The sequence below is a fragment of the Pelecanus crispus genome, chromosome 10, assembly GCF_030463565.1.
Source record: "Pelecanus crispus isolate bPelCri1 chromosome 10, bPelCri1.pri, whole genome shotgun sequence".
NCBI lineage: Eukaryota > Metazoa > Chordata > Aves > Pelecaniformes > Pelecanidae > Pelecanus > Pelecanus crispus.
In genome coordinates this window covers 37,287,005-37,308,889 of record NC_134652.1, presented here as the reverse complement: position 1 = coordinate 37,308,889, position 21,885 = coordinate 37,287,005, and the positions used below count along the sequence as shown (strand labels likewise).

Below are 21,885 nucleotides of genomic sequence, written 5' to 3'. Positions count from 1 at the left end.
AAATTCCTAAATACAGCAATAAAAGTTTTTTCTTTTAACAACCAAGTTCTTTTATTGTTTTCCAAAACTCAGTTTACAAGATTTCCAGTCTACTTTTTACCTCCCTCGGTGGTTTCAGCAAAGATTAAGGACAATCAATTCTTTCCAAGCTCTCTCCTGGAGCTTGTGTCTGTTACCTCATTTCCTGGCTCCTATGAAGCAATGTGAGACAAGACTTTGGTGAAAACTATCACCGTAACATTCACATTTCCAAACACTGAGTTCAGTTCCTCAAAAATAGTAATGAACTCCATGGCATATGAGATTGAGCTTCCTCATCCATCACACTCTCTTTTCTTCTTGTGTTCATACAACTGAGCATGGTTTTAAAAAATGTTACTGGATAGTTTTCCAACTCTCCCATGCAACCATCCCTTCTTTTCTCTCCTTCACACTTCCCAATAACGTATTTCACTGGACACTCCCAACTTTCAGACACTGTCAGGGTCTTCTTACCCTTGATTTGGTCATCTCTGCTAGCTCTATTAAGCATCTCTTTCACACTCATTCAAACCACAGCATAACATATAGCACCACACCCTAAATTTAAAAAAAAAAAAAAAAAAGTTTTCCTTAACATCATCATTCAGGCAGACTTGTAGATCAATTAAATGAAGAACCAGATCTTCATTAGAGATCAGATTATATTTAAGCTCAAGGACTACACCTCATTTGATATTTAAAAGCCACACAAAACAATTTTACTGCTGTAACATAAAAACTTACCCACTTGGCAATTGGACACCCCTGAGAGCTTTTTCCTTCCTTTCCTGTATAAACCACTACCTCTATTCTTACAGCGCTTCCTTTTGCTCCATACCTGCATTAAAAAAAGTTCATGAGTAAAACAAACTGCTGTAGACCGCTTTAGAACAGGAAACATTTTCAATAAAACAAGAATAACAGAATTATTTTATTTTACTGAGAACAGAAGAAAAAACCAAAGTATTTATAATGTCAAAAAATACTTAGAAATTTAAAATCCTCTTTGCAAGAGGGATTTTTGACATCTCTCTTCTGATAACAAGCTTCTGCCACTAAAGAACATTAATCTGTGGAAGATGATGTTATCTGCATGTAAAGCCTAGTGCACTTAGTCACTAATGTGACCTTTCTGGCCAGTTTGCCACAGCTTCTTTGCATGTAGGACACTACAAAACCTAATTCTGCCAGCTGCTGATCTCTGCCATTCCTGTTGGCTTCAATGGCACCTAAAAGCACACTGCACTTGAAATTCAACCCTAAAGGTGCAAGAGCTCAGAAAGGACATGAGTTTGGAACTGAAACGCTACTGCTCACCTCATGCACATCTGAACAGGAAAACACTTTACAAATGAGTACTGCAAAATGTTTGGAAAAACAAAGCTAAACAAAGCACCTGATTTCTCATAGCTGCTCTTCTTTCCTGTTTAGACAGTCAAAAAAAAATACTGTGAGCGTTAAATGCCGAATTTTCCTCACCTGTTCTCCATTATTTCTCTCACAGCAGCAACACTTGGTCCTGTCCCGAGGTGTGTGTAATACGGGCCTTCATCTTTCTCTATAATTTGCTCTGTAAGCAGGTTGAGAAAACTAAGTTGGCACATACAAAATTTATTTACACCATTACAAGTCAGCTTAGAAATGGTTTACAGAAACACCTTCCCAATTAAATTACAATACATGAAATTTGTCCCTGAAATGTAATGGATATGACAGATTTTTCTCCTCAGAGGCATCAAAATTATTTTATACTTGTTTCCTCCTATTAATCTGCTTGTATTTTTTCTTTATGTTATAAAGTAATCCTAATTATAGTAATATTCTACATTCTTCACAGATTTTCATTACAGGAGCTGCCAGGTATTGATTAAGTAAGCTTACCAATATCCTTGTGGGTAGGAAAACATTATTAATTCATTTTAGACAAAGGAGAATTGAGGGGGAAAAAAAATTAACTGATAGTCATATACTACAGAACAGAAAACATAATCCAGGCCTCTTAACTAGCGCTCTGTTGATTCAGAAGATTAAAGCAAAGATGAAACAATCTGCCTGTGTACAACTGTTGTCAAGTCTCTGACTTGTTTCTCCATCTGTGTGCTTTGATAGCCTGAAAACACAGCATGTCTAACACCATCAGTCAAGCTGCATTTGCAAAATCCTCAATACTGAGTCTGGTCTGACATCGCACCCCGCAATGCAAATTATTGCGTAGGTGGCCTTCTCACCCGAACCCCACCTTGCCTCTCCCCTCTGCGACGAGAGGCGTCTAGAAGCCTTTGACACAGACTCTTCGAGGCGAACTGACGTCGGTCATCAGGACTAGCAGTGACTGTGACAAGACTGCCCACAACTACGCCCTGCCGCTTAGCCAACAGTATCTAGGCAACAATGACAGCACACCGGGAGATTTTTGCCCAGCCCATCTCAGGCAAAAACTAGTTCTAGACCATAAATATCAGAATCTGAAATACTGCAGATAAATTCACATAGAGCACAAGTCAGCAATGACAAAACAACAAAGAGAAAAACTCCTTTTCCTCCTGGGTTTAAATTTGAAGTAGAGAATTTAAACCTGCCAGCTGCAATACCAAAAATACTCAATTCCGCTGCGCTTTGCAGGCCCGAAGAACAGCGGGCATAAACGACAGAAAGGGAAAAAATAATCGCCTCCCATTTCCTAATGGCGAAGCACTGATCCTTTGGCAACAGCTAAGTGTCAAGTACATTCCTCGCATTAAAGGAAGAACACGAACACACCTCCACCCGAAAGGTACAGGCAAAAGTTAGCCAAAAGACTTACCGACACAGTCACAAGTTGGCAGTTCAGACTGTCCTTTTTTTGTAGGTGTATCTATTAAATTTTTCGTAGGGGTATCAAGAAACTTCATAGGTGATTCAAGGAAACTGCTGAGCGTGTTTTTTGCTGGAGAACACCCTGAGTCGCCTGTGCTCTGTGGGTGGTCAGTACCCAAACCGGTTGACGTCAGAACGGTCACCTCGCCCGCGCACTCCATATTCCTGAGAGCTTCAACAGAACCTGGCACCTGGGCCCCGCCGCAGGGAACAGGCAGCACCTGCGACTTCGGATCTACTTGTTGTTCGACAGCACCCTGCTGAATAAAGGTTTTGCCTTCACCACGCGTTTCGTTAGCTCTCAGGTTAGACTGATTAAAAGCTTGAGGCAAAGGATGCGCCTGACTAACGTTTGCTGTTTGCTGTACCTGAGAATTACATTTTTCTGTAAACATCTGTAGGTTTTCACTTGGTCTGTTCAATAAGGACGCTGTTTTCAACTGTGAAACAGCCAGAGGATTACGGGAGGACAGGTCGCTATACTGGTTATGTGCAACAACTTCATTTTTCAGTGGATCCGTGCCTAGCGGGTCGCCGGAGCCTGCAGTTTTGATTTGCTCATTCACCACTTCACAGCCAAACAACCTGTCTTTTTTTTTCTCTTGCGGTACCTCAGGTAAACATCTATGGAATTTTATCTGTGTTTGCGGGAGAAATAATCTAGTTTTTTCCTGTGATGCTAAGGGATTTTGATTCAGTGCTCTCTGTACTTTGGTTCTTGGAGATTTTTTTTCAGACGGAGCTATTCTAGAGTCCTGTGGCATGGTTTGACCAAGCTTGTGCAGTTTCGATGATAGCCAAATGTCCTGTAACTCGTTATGCTGGCATGACAACAGTTCTAGCTGGTTTTGATTATTTTGTTGATAGCGTGCTTCTTGAGGCTTCTTTTTGTGTCTTGGTTTCCATGGTACAGCATTTCCTTTTTTATTTGTTGGTTGTTTTTGCTTTAACAGTAAGGAACTGTAATTATGCCTAAAAAATACAGATTCTTTTTTCTGCAACACATCTTGGTTATATTTTGGCTGCCTCTCGTGTGATATTAGATTAAGCAGTGATGCCTTTATATCATTCTTCTGCTCTGGATTTGTCTGGTTTGATTCAATTAGCGCTGCAAGTTGAGTTAGTTGTGTAGCTACATCCTCTTCATCCTGGCTGTGAATTCCTCCTTCTTTAATCAAAGAAGTAGCTTCCAAGTTCAAATCATTACAGGTTGGCTTTTGCTCTAACTGTCCAAGAGTTTCCAAGTTGTTACTTGTTTGCTGGACATTACCTGAAGCACTGCAATACCGTGCAAGGGTGAGCGGATCGTGAGTATAGTTTTTCTTGGTAGTATAACCTGAAAATGATTTTGCATTAGATGTTAAGTCAGTTTTGGTATCTCTTGAGGAGAGCTGTAATTTATACATCTCACCAGCCAGACTGGCAGGTTTATCACGCAATTCAGAAATTGAACTTTGGCCATTGTATAACACCGCCTTATTAGGGAGCTGCTTCTGTGAGTGAGCGCAGTGAGCCAAGAGCTGTTGCTCATTCTGTAAGTAAGTGTCTTTGATTTCTTTTAATGCAGAAGATGTGAAGGAGGATGAGGTATCCCTTTTATAACTATGGAGCAAGTCAGAAGTTTCTTCTGTACATTCAGTACTTTCAGTTTTAGCTGGTGAAGTTGTTTCTAAAGGGGCTTCGGATAACTGCGTTAAAGCTTCGATAGCTACAACCTGCTCTACAGTCAAATTTCTGGTTTTAATCAGGGACAAGAAAGTCGGCTGGAGTGAAGAACCCTCATGCTGTGCCTCTGCGTTAGGTACTTTAAAGCCATCCTTCCCTACATGCGCTTCCTCTTCAGGCAGTGGAGGACAACACAAGCTTCCTTGCAGATCCGAAATGGAACCCGCCTGCAAAACTGACTTATCAGAATCCTCAAAGATGCTGCAAGTGCAGTTCTCCTCTTTCATTAAAACATTTCCTTGTTTTTCCGGGTGAACACAGCCAACGCCAGTCGTCAGAGTGTTTACTATGTTATTCAGATTGGTACCCTTCGTCCATTGCATATGGGAGTTGCTTGTCAAATCTGTCCTTTCCTCTACAGATACTTTTTTCAGCGAAGTAACTGCTTCCGGTGGTGAATAATGTAGGGTTTTTATGCCATTTTTGATGGTCTGTGCAAATGATTTTTTTGGCTCAGTTAACTGACTGGGAGAGACTGCTCTTTCACTGTCTTCAGCGCTTTTCAAGTGTTCGTTGCCTGTCACAGTTCCATGGATATCTCCGTTGACATGGACACCAAAAGATGGCTTCTCGTTATGTGCCCACTTCTCTGCTTCTAAGCCTGTCATTCTTTCTTTCTCCTTAGACTGCACATTTTCAATAGGTACTGTTTGGTTTGTTTTCACCCTGTATTTTTCACCATGACCACATATACTGCATTCCATGAGTTCTGGTCTGCGGCCATTTACTGGTTTGTTTTCTAAATTTGCCTATAAAATAATAAAAAAAAAAATTGTTGTAACAGCTGTTCAAAAACATTAAAAACAAGAAGCGTAAGATTTACAGCAATTAAACCCTACTTTGACAGATATGAGGAATATCCTAATTAAGCACAGGCACAGACGTTGGAAAAAACCTCAGGAAGTCATAAAAAACCCTGAAGCCTAAAGACCCTATCCATATTTATAGCTATTTTTCCCCACTACTGGGGGCCAGAGGAAGAAAGTGTGTGCATGTGGTGGTGGCGGGAGACTAAAGAAATGAATGAACATATAAAGGACGTTAGCATTTAGAATCAGATCTAAGGATTCAATTTTTAATGAATTTGCATAAGCAGATGAAAGCACCCCTTGAGTTCAAAGCAGGACTGAAATCTAAAGGCTTGTACCACAGAAAGTTTAGTAGCAATTTGGTATCATTATACCAATTTGGCTAGACCAATAAACTGATGCAACACTTGGCTGGACACTCTAGCAAGAATGGCTGGTTTTCAGGCTTAGTTTCAAGTCCTTAAAAAAAATGACAAAACCTAAGCCGAAACGGATAATAAGTCAATTAACATTAGCTCACCTGAAAGTTACCCTCCAAACACTGTGTTCAAAGGGTAACTTCCAGGTTTCTGAACAGTCTCATGTAAGCTATCCTTTGCAGTATTTTAGTAAACTCTAAATTCTAGTATTTGGATAAATGTACTCCTCATCTTCACTGATACTATGCAATTCATGTGGTTGAAATAATGTCAAAATCTAGATAGAGTCAGAATACTGTGTCCTGGAAAGAACATGTATATGGGCCTTAAGATAATATTATGGATATGAAGTAAGGAATTATGCAATTTAGGTTAAAAAAAAATACTAAGGAAGGAACTCAGGCAGAAACAGCAATAAAGGCAGGAATCCAATTTTTATTACATTAATCAAATTTTATTTCTATTTATATTAAATTTGCTTTTAAAGATAATTTTAAGTCACAACAGATAGTGCTGGTACTCAATCTTATTGTAGCATCTAACAGTTATTTAAATAATCTGTAGCCGTAAGCCCTACTTAACAAGAAAACCAGTACTGCTTTTCAAATCAGATATAAGCAATACAACTGGTTAATTAACCATACGTTGGCATGGTACATCTTAGCAGTTCCCAGCAAACAGCATCCAGTTTAATATAAAACATTCAGTCAAATCAGACATGCTTTTGTGATCATACCAACTAAAGCGGATGGACCTCTCGGAGAAAATAACTCAGAAGAACAAATGCAAAATAGAGCTATGATTAATCATAACCATCAAATGGAATTGCCAGAACCCCCCCAGGCAAAACAAGGCATACGGACCAGCTCCATCTGGAGCCCCGTGTTCACCTCACAACTGACTCCCGAGTCATAGAAAACAAATCTGGGAATCCATAGCATGCCCCAGATATGATGAGAGGCATCATAAATTCTCATGGAAATGCTACGTAAAAACACGTCCAGCATCAACGCAGCTAAGTCAAACCTATGGAAATTACATTAAGAAAGAAAGATACCTTATTTAATGCTTTTTCATTACACACAGATGCTCACTAATGGTCTGTGAGCCTGAACTCCTCTGGATCCTGGCGATTTTCAATCAATGATCCACAGACCCAGGGGATCACTGAGCAATTTTAAGAGATCCACAAAAGCAGTTAAGCAGCTCTACTGTTAGCAGGGGTAAATGCATTACACAGGCCTCTGCAACTGTACCAGAAAGCATTTTAAGGGTCCACCACAGAAAAGTAAAACCCCACAATTCTATACCCGTGCAAAAGCTGAATTTCAATTACCTTCATTTAACTTCAGAAAGAACTAGGATATGAAATTGCTTGGTTTTTTCAGCAAAAGTGTATCCAACATCTCTATCAGTCCAAAAGTTGTCCCAACCATGTAGAACTGTTATTAAAAATTATTTAGACAATTGGGAGGCCAAGGCAATAGAAGCAAAGCGATTAAAATAATTCCCCAGCATTTGTACATTTTCAACACAACACATTTTTGTATTCCCTTCATTTTTAGAGGGCGTCAGTCAATACGTTTTAAAAAAAAAAAAATCTAAGCCTGGAAAATTGAGAGTAATGAGAGGTAGGGGGAAGCAGGAGGGTTCATCCATGATCAGCAGAGATGAGATTTGACACAGAGTCCACTGACAGTACTCAAAGTGCAAAAATGTCATGACACTTCTCTCTTAACTATGTTGTTCCACAATAAAATATTTTCATCTGACCAAAAAGCACTCTTATGCTCAAAAATACTCAAGATATTCCCTAATCTGCTAGTAGTGCACAGGTGCAGGGCTATGTCCCCATAAGACCCCAGCAATCCCAGCAGTAAAGTGGGATTACTTTTAAAATAAAATTATTCCTCATACATCATAATTTCCACTAACATTACTGGAAGCTGCCCACATACAATGAGGAAGAAAAAAGAACCAGATGAATCATATCATTGGCATGATTTGGTTCATATTTTATTTTTCCGCACAAAGAATAAATATCATCATAAAATCAGATATATTTTAAAATCAAACTCTCTTCCTTTTGAGCAATTCTGTTACTGAAGTGCAATGAATCCTAAAAAAATACCTTTTTCTTCCTTCTCTTACCAGACTTTCCAGTGGCCTTTTCTGTTTAATATGTGAAGTTATTGTTTCCCAACATAAAAAGAAATGCAGACATACTAGCCGGGGCAGAACTCATTTGATTCTTCTCCTCAATGTAAGTCTGGCAGACCAAAAGTAATAGCTCAGCAAAAACCTTTTGCAGCTGAACGATGTAGGAGCAATCTATCTTCAAGTCCTGAATCAGGACTCAAAAAAGTTGTAGTAAAAACCACAGACAAGGATACCACGACTCCAAGCAACAGTCTTAAAATTCATGGAAGTTAAGCCCATAAGTCTGATCTGATTGATTTTTAAATCTTTTACACAAGTGTAATGAAAAGCTGAAGAATAAACCGGATCAATAAAAGTAATTTCCTCTCTTCCTCATTAAGGAGAGCACTACTCTATCTGGAGATAGAAAACACTAACAAATCATGCTCAAGCTTAGACTCTGCAGTAGTTAGTGCTATTAAGACAGGAACCACAGAGTACAGCCTGCTGTAGCCATCGCTGTATTACTTAAACTTCAATCAGACATTATCTCTTATACACACACACACACAAAAAAAAATTCACTGTGAGCTAATGCTTCCAGCACACATGAAAAGCCAGTTACAGCAAATCATTTCACCATTCTGAAGAGGGTCGGGCTTTAATATTAAACTTTTCTTTTAACACAAGATGCCTCTGAGGTAATGCGGAGAGTTCACCAATTCACAATCAAAACACAATGCTAAAGCTACCCTACCCCAAAGACATTTCCACATCTTCTGTACAACAGAGAGCAGGCCATAGGTTTATGTCTCTCATTTCAAACCTCTATAGGGGGTAACAACACACATTGTACTAAAGGCCACAACCAGAAACAATTACTCCCGTGAACCAGAAATAACACATGATGCCCAGATCAACTACTGATAAAATGGCTCTACAAACAAGTCATGGCAAGTTACACGATAACCAGTGCCAAGTCCCCCTAACTAGCCCTCCCTGTAGGATTCTGCCCAGGTCCCCATGAGAATACAGTACCCAACAGATCAAAAAAATACTTGCACCTCCTAGCTTGTGCCAATAACCAGGATGACCCAAAAGGCAGTTCTTCCAAGGTCACAACATTCATCAACATAAAAGGACGAGTGGGTGAGAAGCACTTGCACTTTGCATCTCTTTTCCATTACAGTGCAATGGGTAAGTTTGGATCCTGCTGCAGTGTCTGCAGCCACGTAGCCAGCCCCACATGCCCTTCCACGTTGGCACAGAGCTGGCAGATCCTCAGAGCTCAAATACCACAACAGAAGTTTTCTTTCAGAAAAACTGTTTGGAAAAAAACCCACACATACTTCATCTAACATTCGAACAGGGTGTTTTATTCGTGGTCCAACTGTCAGATGTCACCGCTTCACCACGAGATAAGAAAGCACCAGCCAGCTGACCAGCAGCAATTTACTCTTACACAATTTATTCCTACTCCCTAGCGTCTCCTCCCCAGGACACGCGGGAAGTTCAGTGGAATCCAGGACCTGCACTGTACAGGACCAACATACAGGGATAAGGAGGTATGATATGGACAGGACAGGGGATAGGGAGACAGCACAGGTGTGGAGAAACAGTTGCTTATGCTGAGTGCTATGTAAGAAGCCATGCACTGGTTAGAACAGAGATGAATGTAAGGTGGGATGCTGTGGAAAGTGCAGGCCACCTTCTAAGTCCAGCCAAATTTTTGCATTCCAAAATAAATGCAGATACAATAACACATTTAAGGATAAACGTCTATTTAAGACCACACTGCTTCAAGTTTGGCTACCTTAAAGCAGACAACAGCAACAGGCTCTAAGCTGCTGCCCAGGACCGCAGCCTGAGCAGGGTTTCCGAGCAGGCTACCAGCAGAGAGCGGAGAACAGCTGAGCAGGGGCCAAGCCGCAAGCTGGGGCGTATTCCCACGAACCTCACCAGAGGCATAAAGCGATTGCCACCACACTTGTGTAGCAACCATGGACACGAAACAGTCTCTTAGTATACCGCGCTTCTACGGCGGCTCAGGTAAGGCACATTTTCTATAGGCCTTCATGCAGATAAACAGATCGGGGCCCTTTATTAATGTAACACAGCCTGCATATACAAGGTGTGTTGTTCCTCAAGAGTGTTCCTCAAAAGAACAGTGTTCACAGCTGGCACTGAGGAACAGGACAGGTAGTAATTCTGCATTTCAGAAGCTGCCGCAATCAAAGCAAGTAACCTTTACTCTTGGCAAAATGATGCAGACAAGTTTTAGCAGAGAGGCTGGTTTATACGGAACCTCAGGGGAACAAGGGGATTCTGCAAATCTGGAGAAAGCGACCCGACCCGGGACGCCCCTGCTTTCCTGGGGAGATCCCCCTCACTCCCAACTCCCCTGCCCCCGAGTATCAAATCCACCCAAAGCCACCAACTTGAGTATCACAGCAGGTACCATTTCACACTGGATCTTACAACAGCTGGAAAGTCTGCTCTAGTTGATGGTGTATTTTGGTTTTTTTCATATCCATATCCACAGCAGCAACGAAATTTTCCAAGCTACGGCTTAGCTCTTTCCCCAGTTTCATCTCTGTTTTATCTCCATTTATATCCTCTTTGCTACGCTCTTCAAACACCAGGCAGCCTTCCCACCAGAAAAGTTCCTTATCTTGCCTTTCCATGAGGAATTAGTACATTATGGCCTTAAAGTCTTTACATCTTTGTTCATTTTCTCTCCTACACCATTACCACAGGCCTCCTGCCCACCTTGCGTACAACTTCAGTGAGACCACTTACAAAGAAGATCTACAGTATCAGACCCTAAAGGATGCACTTACTAACAAAATCAAAAACTACAGGATACTAATTCTGGCTCTAAAGGCTTCAAATGGTGACCCCCAGAGAAGTGTATTTATTGGATTACTACTTGGAAATAGGCTCCCTCAGCCACAAACTCAAATTATTGTTTCCATCAATCCTGAACTCTAGGTTGTGAAAGCTACAAAACAGGAGCAAGACAAAGAAAAAAAAAAACACACCAAAACCCAGAGTGAAGGACGCCCCATTCTCCTACACAGGCACCCAAGAAGTGGATATGTTAAGAAAGGAAAAAAGCCCCAAACATTACAGTACTTTTTCCGCCACAGAAGAAAACATAAACAAGCATGGTGCTTGGTGGTTTTTGTTTTGTTTGGTTTTGGGGTTTGGTTTGGTTTGTTTTTTACTTGTGTTTTGAATTACTCAATCATTTGTCTCCAACATTGAAACTGAGCACTCAAAGAGACACTTGCAGCTTTGGAAAATGCAGCACTCAATTAAGCCACAAAAGACAAATGATACAATCAGCAGCAATATGTATTCCCAAATACAACCTTCCCCTGATGCGCTTTAACTCAAACGCAAAGATGAAAGAAATTCAGCCTTTGAATTTATCCATCCTAGCTAATGTGTCTTGTGGTCTACTCATTTATGAAACCATCACCATAGCATTAAGAAAGTACTCCCTGGCCCTGAACTGTAAATGGAGAATCATCAGTGTTCATAACAGGGTCTGCAGGGAACAGATCACAGCTCTATATAACATTTTTAGCAACGACCTGAAAGAACAGTGAAATTAATACTGACAGAAAAACAGCAAATAACGAAAAAGATCAGACATGCTGCTTCCTGAATTAACCGGCAAGCCAGCTGCACGCACACATTTCAATACAGCTAAAGGTGAAACTGTGTACCTAGCAACAAAGACATGGGACTATATTTACAAAACGCAGGTTTCTATCTTAGAAAGCAGTGACTTTAAGGAGGACATTAACATGGTCAATGATCAACTGCACAGTAACTATAGAAACTCCTAGTGCAACTTTACGGCCAAAACGGTGAGTGAGATTCTTGGATGCATAAATAACAATATAATGAGGAAAAGACGGGTTACTTTCTACCCTGTACTTGGCACTTTTGCACCTGCCAGTGGAATAAAGCATCTAGTTCTGGCATACCCAATTCAAGCAAGACATTGATATGCTGGAGAGGGCTTGGAGGACCATGAGAGTGACAAAGGATTGAAACATCTTGAAGTAAAAGCCTCAAGTTCAGTCTCTACTCTCTGCAATTTACCAAAGAAAATTGAAAAGCCACAAACTGTGGCTAAGTCCATGTGGAAAAGAAAGCTGGTAACAGAAGGCTCCTTGTTCCAGCAGACAAAAGTATAACAAGACTCAATGACTTTAACTTAAGGCCAGATAAGTCCCGACTGGAACTATGGTGCACATTTTTACAGCAGGACAGAGAAAGAGCAAAGAATTTGGCATTATCATATGTGAACCAAACTGATGCAAGTTAATAATTTTCCTTCCGTTTCAGTTCAGTAAAGATCTGAACTGCTAAGGTAACTAACTTTTCAGTTCCCATAATCTAACCAGGAAGATACTCAACTCCTAAATTTAGGGCCCGGTTTAAGTGCCTAACCATCTGTTGTACAACCAGTTATATTATTTACAAGTTGCTACACGCTGGTAGCTGCTCTCAAGACCAGATCAGCTAAGGTTAGCAATGCTCATCAGCCCTCACACACGTATATCCTGTTTTCCCAGCACAGGTCCCAAGTACATATCGCAACAAGTCACATACAAGTCTTCTCCAAATTTAAACATCTCTATTACGGGTACACTCGAGCCTGGTTTTAAAGCTGATGAGGGACCACAAGACTAAAAGGAGTAACTAATACTCTTTAGCAACAGAAAAGTTGGTGACAGGTATGTCAGAGGAACAGCTAAAGGTAATTCAGATAAAAGAAAGAAAAATAGTCATGCTGATCACTTAAGCCACCAAACTACAAGGCTGCAGCACTATTCAGGATTTTGCATCTATGTTTTGCTTATTCTCACGAGGAAAAAAGCCTAAAAAATGGCAAATTACATTTCTCTTCTGTCTCTATCAGAGCTAGCACACCTATGGTTTTAAATAAAGCTCAAAATGGAATTTACCCCGTATGTACCTCCACTTTCTCTTTACAGGAGTACCAACTTTCATTCACATACTGGAACAACAGCAACGTTGTTCTGGAGCAGCACTGCAACAACAGCGGTGTTTGCACTGCAGAATTCACACAGCAGTCATCTGCCACAAAAGTAAATGCCTTATATTTTTAAATACACAGAAATTTTCCCTCTTATTCACAAGCTCAGCAAAACCTTTATTTTAGGAAAATTAAACATAGAGCCAAATTTTACTACAGAGCATCAATTAAATTATAATACAATACAGACAACACCAGCAAAAAACTGACTGAGAAAGGAATTCAGTCAAGTGTCAAGACACAAACCACTCAATTTTAAGTCAGCCCTGAAAAATCCTAATATTCCAAAAGGCTTAACATTAAAGCTATTAGGACAATAAGGACAGCCAAATATATTCTATATACTAATTTGACATAAGTTAATGAAAAGTGATTGTTAGTTCTTTATATGTAATTTCTGTTTTCTTGATATTGCTTAAGTTTCATGCATTTGACATATAAAAAGAAAATGCCTTTATAAGAATGCATGGATTCTTCTCACCTCCCAAATGAAATCCTATAATTACGAATTTATTTTAGTAGGAATGAAATCTTTTGGTCTCTACCTAGGCAAGACTCCTACTGATGTCTATGGGAAAGTCTGCTGCAGCAGTATCTGCTCAATTAACTTTCTCATACTCAGTAACACTGAATATAAAAATCTTAGTGTAACATCGCAGAAAGAAAAAAACACAAAAGTGAAAATCTGGTGCCACTCAGGTAAGTTTGAGGCTTCTCACTGGTTTTCTCCCACATTGGTTACTAAAAACCATCAACAAACTTGCTTAGCAATACATTATCGGACTCTAAACAAATAATGCCCATTTTCAAAGTATTTTCTAGATACTACTATCTATAAACGTGTGGACAAACAGCAAACGTTGACAACAGATTTCTGGAATTTGCAAAACCATCTCAATTATTTCAATATGTACAGTTGTTGCAGCAAGTGCAAGTATTCAATAAAGCTCATAATTCAGTAGTGAATACAAATAATATCAACAAAACTACATACCTGGAATAGGAAACTAGTGTTTATTTCATAATGCTGTAACTTCATTAAGAACACCTAAACGCTGTATGGATATACCTATGTATCTGACCATCATCTATGCATTTTCCACCCTTCCCACAAACTACGTTACTTTTACTGATTGTTTTATGACAGTTTTGATGACAAACGCATTTTCTACCTTTTTAAGAAGCTCCACCTCTAAATCCACTGAAGTGGAAGACGCAGCACTGCATCAGAACACACAGTGAGAGTCAAGATTTACAAATAAGTAGTGATTCAAAACGTACAAAAACCCTCCAAAACCACTGGCCTGGCCTTACTCAACACCTCCCAGCCTCACTGTGCCTCTGCCTCCACCATTCCCTGAGGAGGAGTGGCACTAACCTCCCAATTGCTCTGCTACAGCAAGAAACGAGTTAAAACACAAAACCCTCTACCTCCTCTCAAAGGACAGCGTCCCTTTCTTCCTTTGACATTTTGGGGAGTTGGCTTGTGGGGGCAAAGAGCAGCATGACAGAGCTGCCGGGCCAGCGGCACGGGGGTCCTGAGGAGGAGGTGGATGGGAGAGGGAGCTCTGGGAACAGGGACAAGGCAAGGAGCACGTCTCTGCACCCTGTCCAGCTCACTCTGCACGGCAGGAAAAAGTCCACAAGGGACAGGCTTCAACTCCCCCAGAAACTGGCTGGAAAAATTAACGATTAGAAAATTACTAGAGTAAGGTTAATAATTTACAGACCATTTACAAAGGCCTTCTTTGTTAGGATTCCATTCAAAAAATGTCTACATACATGAGTAGTCTTAGCAGCACTGTACAAACAAAATATGGAAGTGCTTCGTATGCTCACGTGAGCGCATTCACGTGGAAGGGCTGGAAAGGCTGCACGTGGAAGCGCACTACTAAACTACAACCACAATCATGCCTGCGTGCATCAAGAGCAAAAAAAAATGTAATCCCGTTTAGACAGACACACATCCAGCTTGAAAAAGGTCAAAATCAGAATAACATTTCCTTCAAAAAATGACATCTACGTTTTTTAAACTAAGTTCACAACTAAGTTACGTATTTATTTTTTAAAAATAAAAGTTAACTAATTTGTGTAGGCTACTCGCATACCAAAAGCTCTCCCTATCAAAAAAAAAAGGGAGAAAAAAGGCAAGTAAGAAATAGGCAGACACTTTCAACCAGTACTCAAAGCAATTTTAATGGGTATTTACTGAAGGAATACTTTCCAAGGTGATAATGTCCCTTTAAATAACACAAGGAATAAGGTAAGTATTTTCTGGACAACATCCTTTCCAACTTGTATTACACTATTCTGCCGCCTTCCTCTGTAAAATTCCACTGCAGTGCAATTCCATCCATTGACTTGCTCATATCTTATTTTAAAAGAGGAAAAAAGTAATAAAATTTAATTTCTTCCAGCTAAATATTCTGGCAGATATTTTGCACTAAAAACATACACCACAATTTAGGATGTATGTTCAAAATCAGTTTAATCCATGCTCACTCAGAGATTTATCATGAACATTAGCGGTTACTTTCCTTAACTCTTACTAACACATGCATGAGCTTGACAAAAAAAGTGTATTTTTAATTTCTTTAAACAGCAAAACTACAACTGCATTGTAAAAAGGGCAACAGCAGGGCTGCCAAAACAACTTGGTATTTTAAAGTTGTTTTTGATAAGAGAGACTATGCTTTGTACGTGTGGAGAAGAAAAACTAAGAGAGTACTCAAGTATATACTTGTAGCTTTGCTGACAATGACACTTTTACCGGTTCCTAATATGATATTTATAAACAACCCAAAAGTTCTAGATACTGAGTCATCTCTAGCTTTTGGCTTGGCTTAAACTGAACTGGTTTTACAGAGTTTAGCAGGCATCGTTCGCACTTTTCTGGCGCACGCAATTACCACTATAGTGTTTACGCATAAACACGCAAACAGAACCAGTCAAAGAACAAAGAATGCGCATGCAGTTATAATACTCACTTAACACTGCATATATTATTCTGGATCTCTCCCACAGTCTCTTCCCTCCCCCATCCCCTTTTTTTTTGGTTGTCTTTTTTTTTTTTTTTAATCTCCATCAACGCAGCAAACATCTGCAGCCATCCAAATGGTAGCCTTGGCTCCACAGACCCTAGTAGGAAGACCACGGACTGCACTTCTTCATCAGCCGCATCTTGATCTGTGGGAGGTTTCCTTACTGGTGCCACTGCTGTCTATACTTGGTAACTGTAGATTTCCCTGACAATATGATGCCACGTTCAACTGTCCTGTTCTTCCGAGCTCTGTGTTAATAAACTTGCATGCGACTGCAAACATTTCCCCACTGTTAAGGAGAGGTGCACTGCAGTGCCCAAACTCAGTGAGAACACTGCTAAGTGGCTAAAAGGAAACCGATAGTAAGTGAAGCAGGGTGTATAACACGCCTTTTGAAATGCAGGCGAATAAATTTTTAGGTATGAATCCCTTTATATAGACTTTCCATTATCAGAAATAAAATTAAGCAACTGCCTGCTTAACTGGGGAAAACACACAATATAAATGAAAACCAGGAGTCTATTCCTTCCTTAATATCCATTACCATGAAATCACAAAGACTCTTTCTTCAATGAGCATTTGCTTGCTTCAAGTGATGAATATTTCAGACGTTCTTTCAAAATAAACATGGAGAACCTAATACAGTATTTATGGCACAGAATAATTTCCTAAATGAATCCTTCTACGATAACCAGAAAGGAGCACTAAAACACAAGTGTGGAAAATGACAAATAGTAAATGAAAGGTACACTGTAATAGTAGGTATCACGTTTAGCCTTAATGTTTATATCTGTCCAACCTGTTTTCAACAGGAAAGCATTGCTTATTTTCACCCTGTACAGAAGAATTCATAAACAAGTTGGTCCCAAGAAGCACCATTAGAAAGGGCATGAGCCCTTCAAGTAAGTAAATGTGCACCTATAAAACTTAGGATTAGAGAAATACTAACTCCATGTATTATTGGAAGAGAGTACTACAAATCCTCCTTTCAGAAAATTTACAATACTATCTGAAGCAAAATACAAAGGAAAAAAAAAGGGGGGGGGGAATATTCTGAAGTTTTGAAAGTGCTGCTGGTCAGATGCCCTCCTTACATGGCAGTCCCACCAATAGCAGAAGCCGGATTAGAGAGAGTCATATGCCAGAATGTCTTATTTCTAAAAACGCCGTTGTGAAGAAGTCTGCAAATTACACAGCTTTTGCTAAGTTGACTGCAGCTGAGAGAGAGATGAAACCTAACTTAGGATGACCAACCTCTCTCCTCCCCTCCAAAAACCAAAGGAAAACCCCACCAACCCCAACCTAGATGTTTCATGAGATGACTTCAGGGGTACCACGCCTTACTTGGTGCACACAAGTGAATAAACTCTTATGAAACACACTTCAGCACCACAAAACAAATACTAGAAAACACAAAGAACAGTATCCAAAACCAGAGAGGAAACACTGCAGAATCAATTCAGCAAAGGAAAAGTCAAACCAGAAATAAACACAAGTCCAAGGACTAACATGTGATACTATGCACACACAAAAACAGACAAGCCTTTCCATCTAAGAGCCAAGGAAAAAAACCCAACTCTTCAGAAGGCTTTTTGGGAAGGAGAGGAATGACAGCATCATATTACATAGCAACCTGCCCTGCCATCAAATCAGAAACAGTGGTAAAACGAACTCAAAGAGAAAAAACTGAAGACCCACTATGAACCTCTACTATAGACAGATGCCCAATGCAACATATCTGCCCATCACAAAAAAAATAAAGAAAAAAAAAAGATTTTTCACACCTTGACAGGTGTCATACCAATTACACCTTACAAAGCTGAATGACTCATTTCCAAACAGTCTTTATTTTGCATGCTGCTATCAACTTAACCGCACAAAACACAGAATGAACAAATGCTAAAGTTTCAACTACACCTATGCGCCATGTTGCAAGAGTGGCAGTAATTAAAATAAGTAATTAAAAGCGTATCCATGACAATGAAAAATGCTAATTTTTTAATGGATTAATTGATTTAATGAAAGGAAAAAAGCATTTGCTAGTGTTGTACAACCACAACTACTCTTAGCATACAGGAGGTAGCTCGCACAACTACTCCCACATGAAACGCTCTTGAGGTTGGACGTACTTGCAAGTCAAATAAGATTAACCAAGGAACAAATAACCTTAACTTTTAACTTTGCTTCGTCTTACAAAAATATATCTCCTTTAACCAAGTTTCTGTAACGTGTACAGTGAAGCCAAAACCGATAAGAAATTGGGATGTTTTCAAATAAAATTACACTACAGACATTCAGCATTTATCAAATCCGCTATGTCCAACAACTTCTGAAATTTTAATGTACTGAAACAATACTAAACTACCTTATATTACATTTAGTAATGGTGTAAGAGGATGGTTCTACAAAGTAAGTTTAATAACATCTATTTTTCTTCTCATTTTCCTTAGCTTCATCTCACATGTACCATCCATCTTACTTGCACCATCCATCCTCCAACAAGTTAGTTGGAAACAACAGAACTGATTCATTTCTATTCAAAATATTCTAAAGACTAACTGAAAGATACAATACCCATGTGTTACCTGGTACCTTTTTTTTTTTAAAAGACATTAGCCATGAGTGTAACAAGTCTGCGTTTTGTTATAAAAACTAAAACATTTCCATTTGAAACACCAATCTTTTGTCATCACGAAAGATAGCCATCTTAAAAATCTTGAAGAAACGTGTTACCACGTGAAGCCAAAGTAAGTTTACAGAATTTTCAGTTTCACTTGAGGTGTTCTAAAGTTTAAAGAAAAAAGGAAATCAAAACTACAGTAACGTCCACGTAAAATTTCCACTTTTGTTAATGTGGTTTGCATTAGAACATCGCCTTCTCGCATTAAATTTCAGATGCCGTAAAATCTGTATGCTAAAAGCCCCACCACCATTCAACTGTTACCTCTGGAAGTATGAAACTAGGAATAGAGGAAATTAAAGTGAATCTTCAACACCCTGGAACGCAAACTTTTGGGTCTGCAGACTTGTGCAGAAAGATTCAAATATGTATACAACATGCTGGAGAGAAAGAGAAGGGGGGGGGGGGGGAAGAAGAAAAAAAGAACGTGTTCTGTGCTTTTAAAATTAGCTAATCTCCTGAATAGCTGGAAAGCGCCGCTTCCCAGAAATTAACCCTTTGGTTTCCTAGCCTACATGACAAGAAAATGCTGCTTACAACGGGAGGGGATAAATATTAAAGCGATCGTCGGTTACCTTTAACACTCTTTGCTTCCTCCTCTGAGGCCTTTTGTTTTCAGTTAGAACCTAAAAAAACATCAAATTGCAGAATAAGTTGTGGTCACAAAGGCAGGCACCTCCGATTTTATGATCAAACTGCGCTATTTCTGCAACACCCAGAATGCTTTACATGCGGCACTTTAGAGGGCTGACGGAGGCTCTACGCGGCCCCTCCACCGCCACCCCGACGCGCGGCGTCGCCGGAGAGGGCCGAGGGGAGAGGCCCCGCCGCCGCCCCCCCGGAGCCGGCCTCGCTGGTGCCCCGCATTCCTCACAGCGGCGCCCCCCGGGCGGCCATCTTGCTTCCTGCCGCAGCGGCGCCCTCCTCCAGGCGGCGTCGCGGGCGCGAGCCTCGTGCGGCTCTCGGCGCCGCGCCGCGCCGCGCCCCGCCCACCGGCCCGCGCGCCGCCGGCGCGAGGAGCCGCGGGCCGGCCCTCAGCCAATGGGGGCGGCCGCGGACCCGCAGCAGCGCCCGCGCCCCCCCCCCCCCCCCCCCCCCCGCGGGGCCTCCTCCCGCGCTCGCGCCGGCCCTGCCCGAACAAAGGGGCTCCTGTGCGGGCGCCGCGGCCGCCGGCAAGAGGCGGCACGGACCGCCCGCGCCTCCGGATGCGGAGCCGCCCGCCCGCGGGTGCGTGCACGGCCCGGGCGGGCGGCGGCGGGGGTGCGCGCCCACCCGCGCAGCGGCCCCGGGGGAGGCGGTGCTGGTGGTGGTGATGGGGTTCGGGGGGGGGGGGGGGGGCGTCTTTCGGCTCTGCCAGGGCCGCTGCACGCGGGGTCAGACGAGGACGCACGCACGCACGCAGCCACCCCCGCACGCGCAGAGACGTGCACGCGCAGGCAGGGCCAGCGGGGTCCCCGGTAACGCTCCCCACCCCCGGACATCGCCGCTCAGGCGGAGGAAGCGGCGCCTTCCTCGCCCAGGGCCGGCCTTCACCGGCTGCCCCGAGCCAAGGCACCCGCTGCACGCCTCCAAAAACTCTGCCCGGGCCCAGGAGCGCCCAGGAGCCCAGAGCCGAAAGCCAGGGGGCTCGCAGGGAGCCCGCCCGCCCGCCACAGCCTGCTGCGGGCGACCCCCCAGGGCCCCGCCGCAAGACAAGGCCCCCTCTCGCCTCTCCCCACAGCACCTAACCAAGCACCTGCTGCAAACCGACGGCGATGCGAGCGGGCCACGCCACCATTTCCCCGCCTCTCCACCTGCCCAAGGCGGTCATCCCGATGGAAGAAGGCCGGAGGGGTCGCAGCTCTCCCAGCGGGTTCCAGGCCGAGCCCCAGCCCATGGCACAGCCGCTCGCTAGCCCTGGGCGGCAAACAACGAGGCGGCCAGCGCAGCGGCTGAAACGAGTTGCAGTCGACATCTAAACCGGAAAGTTGGCCACGGATTTACGCGCTACACGTGCAAAAACGTCTTCGCAGCGCTACAAAACTGCGATTTAAAACTGTTTTCTTTATCTACCGCTAAATTGCAAGTGCAATTCCCGTCTGGTTATTGCTGCAGATCTGGTAAGCGGTGCAAATGCTCAGACGCGGACGCACGACTCGTTCCGCCGCGTATCCATCGAGCAAGAGAAAGACATTCCCCGTTTCTGTTGTCTGATCCCACCTTGTTTCAAAAGCTCCTCATTTGTCGCGCCAGAGCGCTGTGTTAAACAGGATTTAGGATCAGGCAAAATAAAAGTACGGCTCTGTAATATTTTCCTAAAATACCACACGTCTGCAAGGGTCTTTAAGCGTAATAAAAACAAGAGAGGTACGTACACTCAGTGATCTGATTCTTCTTTGCAGCTTTGGCTACTTAAGATGCTTCACGGTCCAGGAAAAAAAAATATTAAAAAAAAAAATACTTATTTTGTTTGCTTAGAAACCTAAGACACAGCATTCGGATTCAGTCCCCAATTTGTTGTGTGCACTGGACAGCACTTCAGCGGTAGTTTCAGGTTTCCGTGTTAGTTAGGCAGCTTCCCCTCCTGTTAGGATGGGTCCTCGTACGCAAGGAAGGAAAGAAACCTCTCTGAACAAGAATTTCTCCGTAAAAGCTGTAAGAACTGGCGCAGAAAATAAGGAGCAGTGAAGAGGCGACTTCTTAAACGCATCCTCTGACAATAACTAGACCCCAAACTAACCCATTTCCCTGCAATTTAGGCTGCATTACAGTCCACACCCAGGATCAGAGAGAACGGCAAAGCAGCACGAGTTGCAATTATTTTTACACACCCACGGAGCACACGTGTGTAAAATGAGAGCAAACTGCACTACTCCAACTCGCTGCCCTGCATCCACAGAGGAGGCTGTGCACAGCTTTGCCCGTCTTTGCCCCGCATGTCGCCAAACTCCTCTAGCCCACGTGCCGTCCCCTTGCAAGACTCTCAACGATCGTATTCAAGAGGAGTGTTTTCATGCGCACTCGTTTTAAAATTTAACTGGCTTAAAGATTTCTGGAGTCTATTGTAAAACAAATACCACAAAGTCTAAATTTCTTGATTATAACTAGGTCTGGCTAGAAAACAAGAATTCCATTTTGC

At 42.0% G+C, this 21,885-nt stretch overlaps 1 protein-coding gene across 4 annotated transcripts in view; it reads right to left on the bottom strand.

The window, feature by feature from the left end:
* The window catches only part of TET1 (tet methylcytosine dioxygenase 1), a 64,982-nt gene that overhangs the window by 33,773 nt on the left and 9,324 nt on the right, over positions 1 to 21,885 (bottom strand). For 3 of the 4 annotated variants that reach the window (XM_075717724.1, XM_075717725.1, XM_075717727.1), the window contains exons 3-6: positions 19,343 to 19,393; positions 2,825 to 5,351; positions 1,501 to 1,591; positions 766 to 859 (exon numbers count right to left, since the gene is read on the bottom strand). In XM_075717724.1, the coding sequence (XP_075573839.1) occupies positions 766 to 859; positions 1,501 to 1,591; positions 2,825 to 5,351; positions 19,343 to 19,393 (2,763 nt within the window). The remainder of the gene's footprint in view (positions 1 to 765; positions 860 to 1,500; positions 1,592 to 2,824; positions 5,352 to 19,342; positions 19,394 to 21,885) is intronic. The other variant, XM_075717726.1, reaches the window with a different exon arrangement.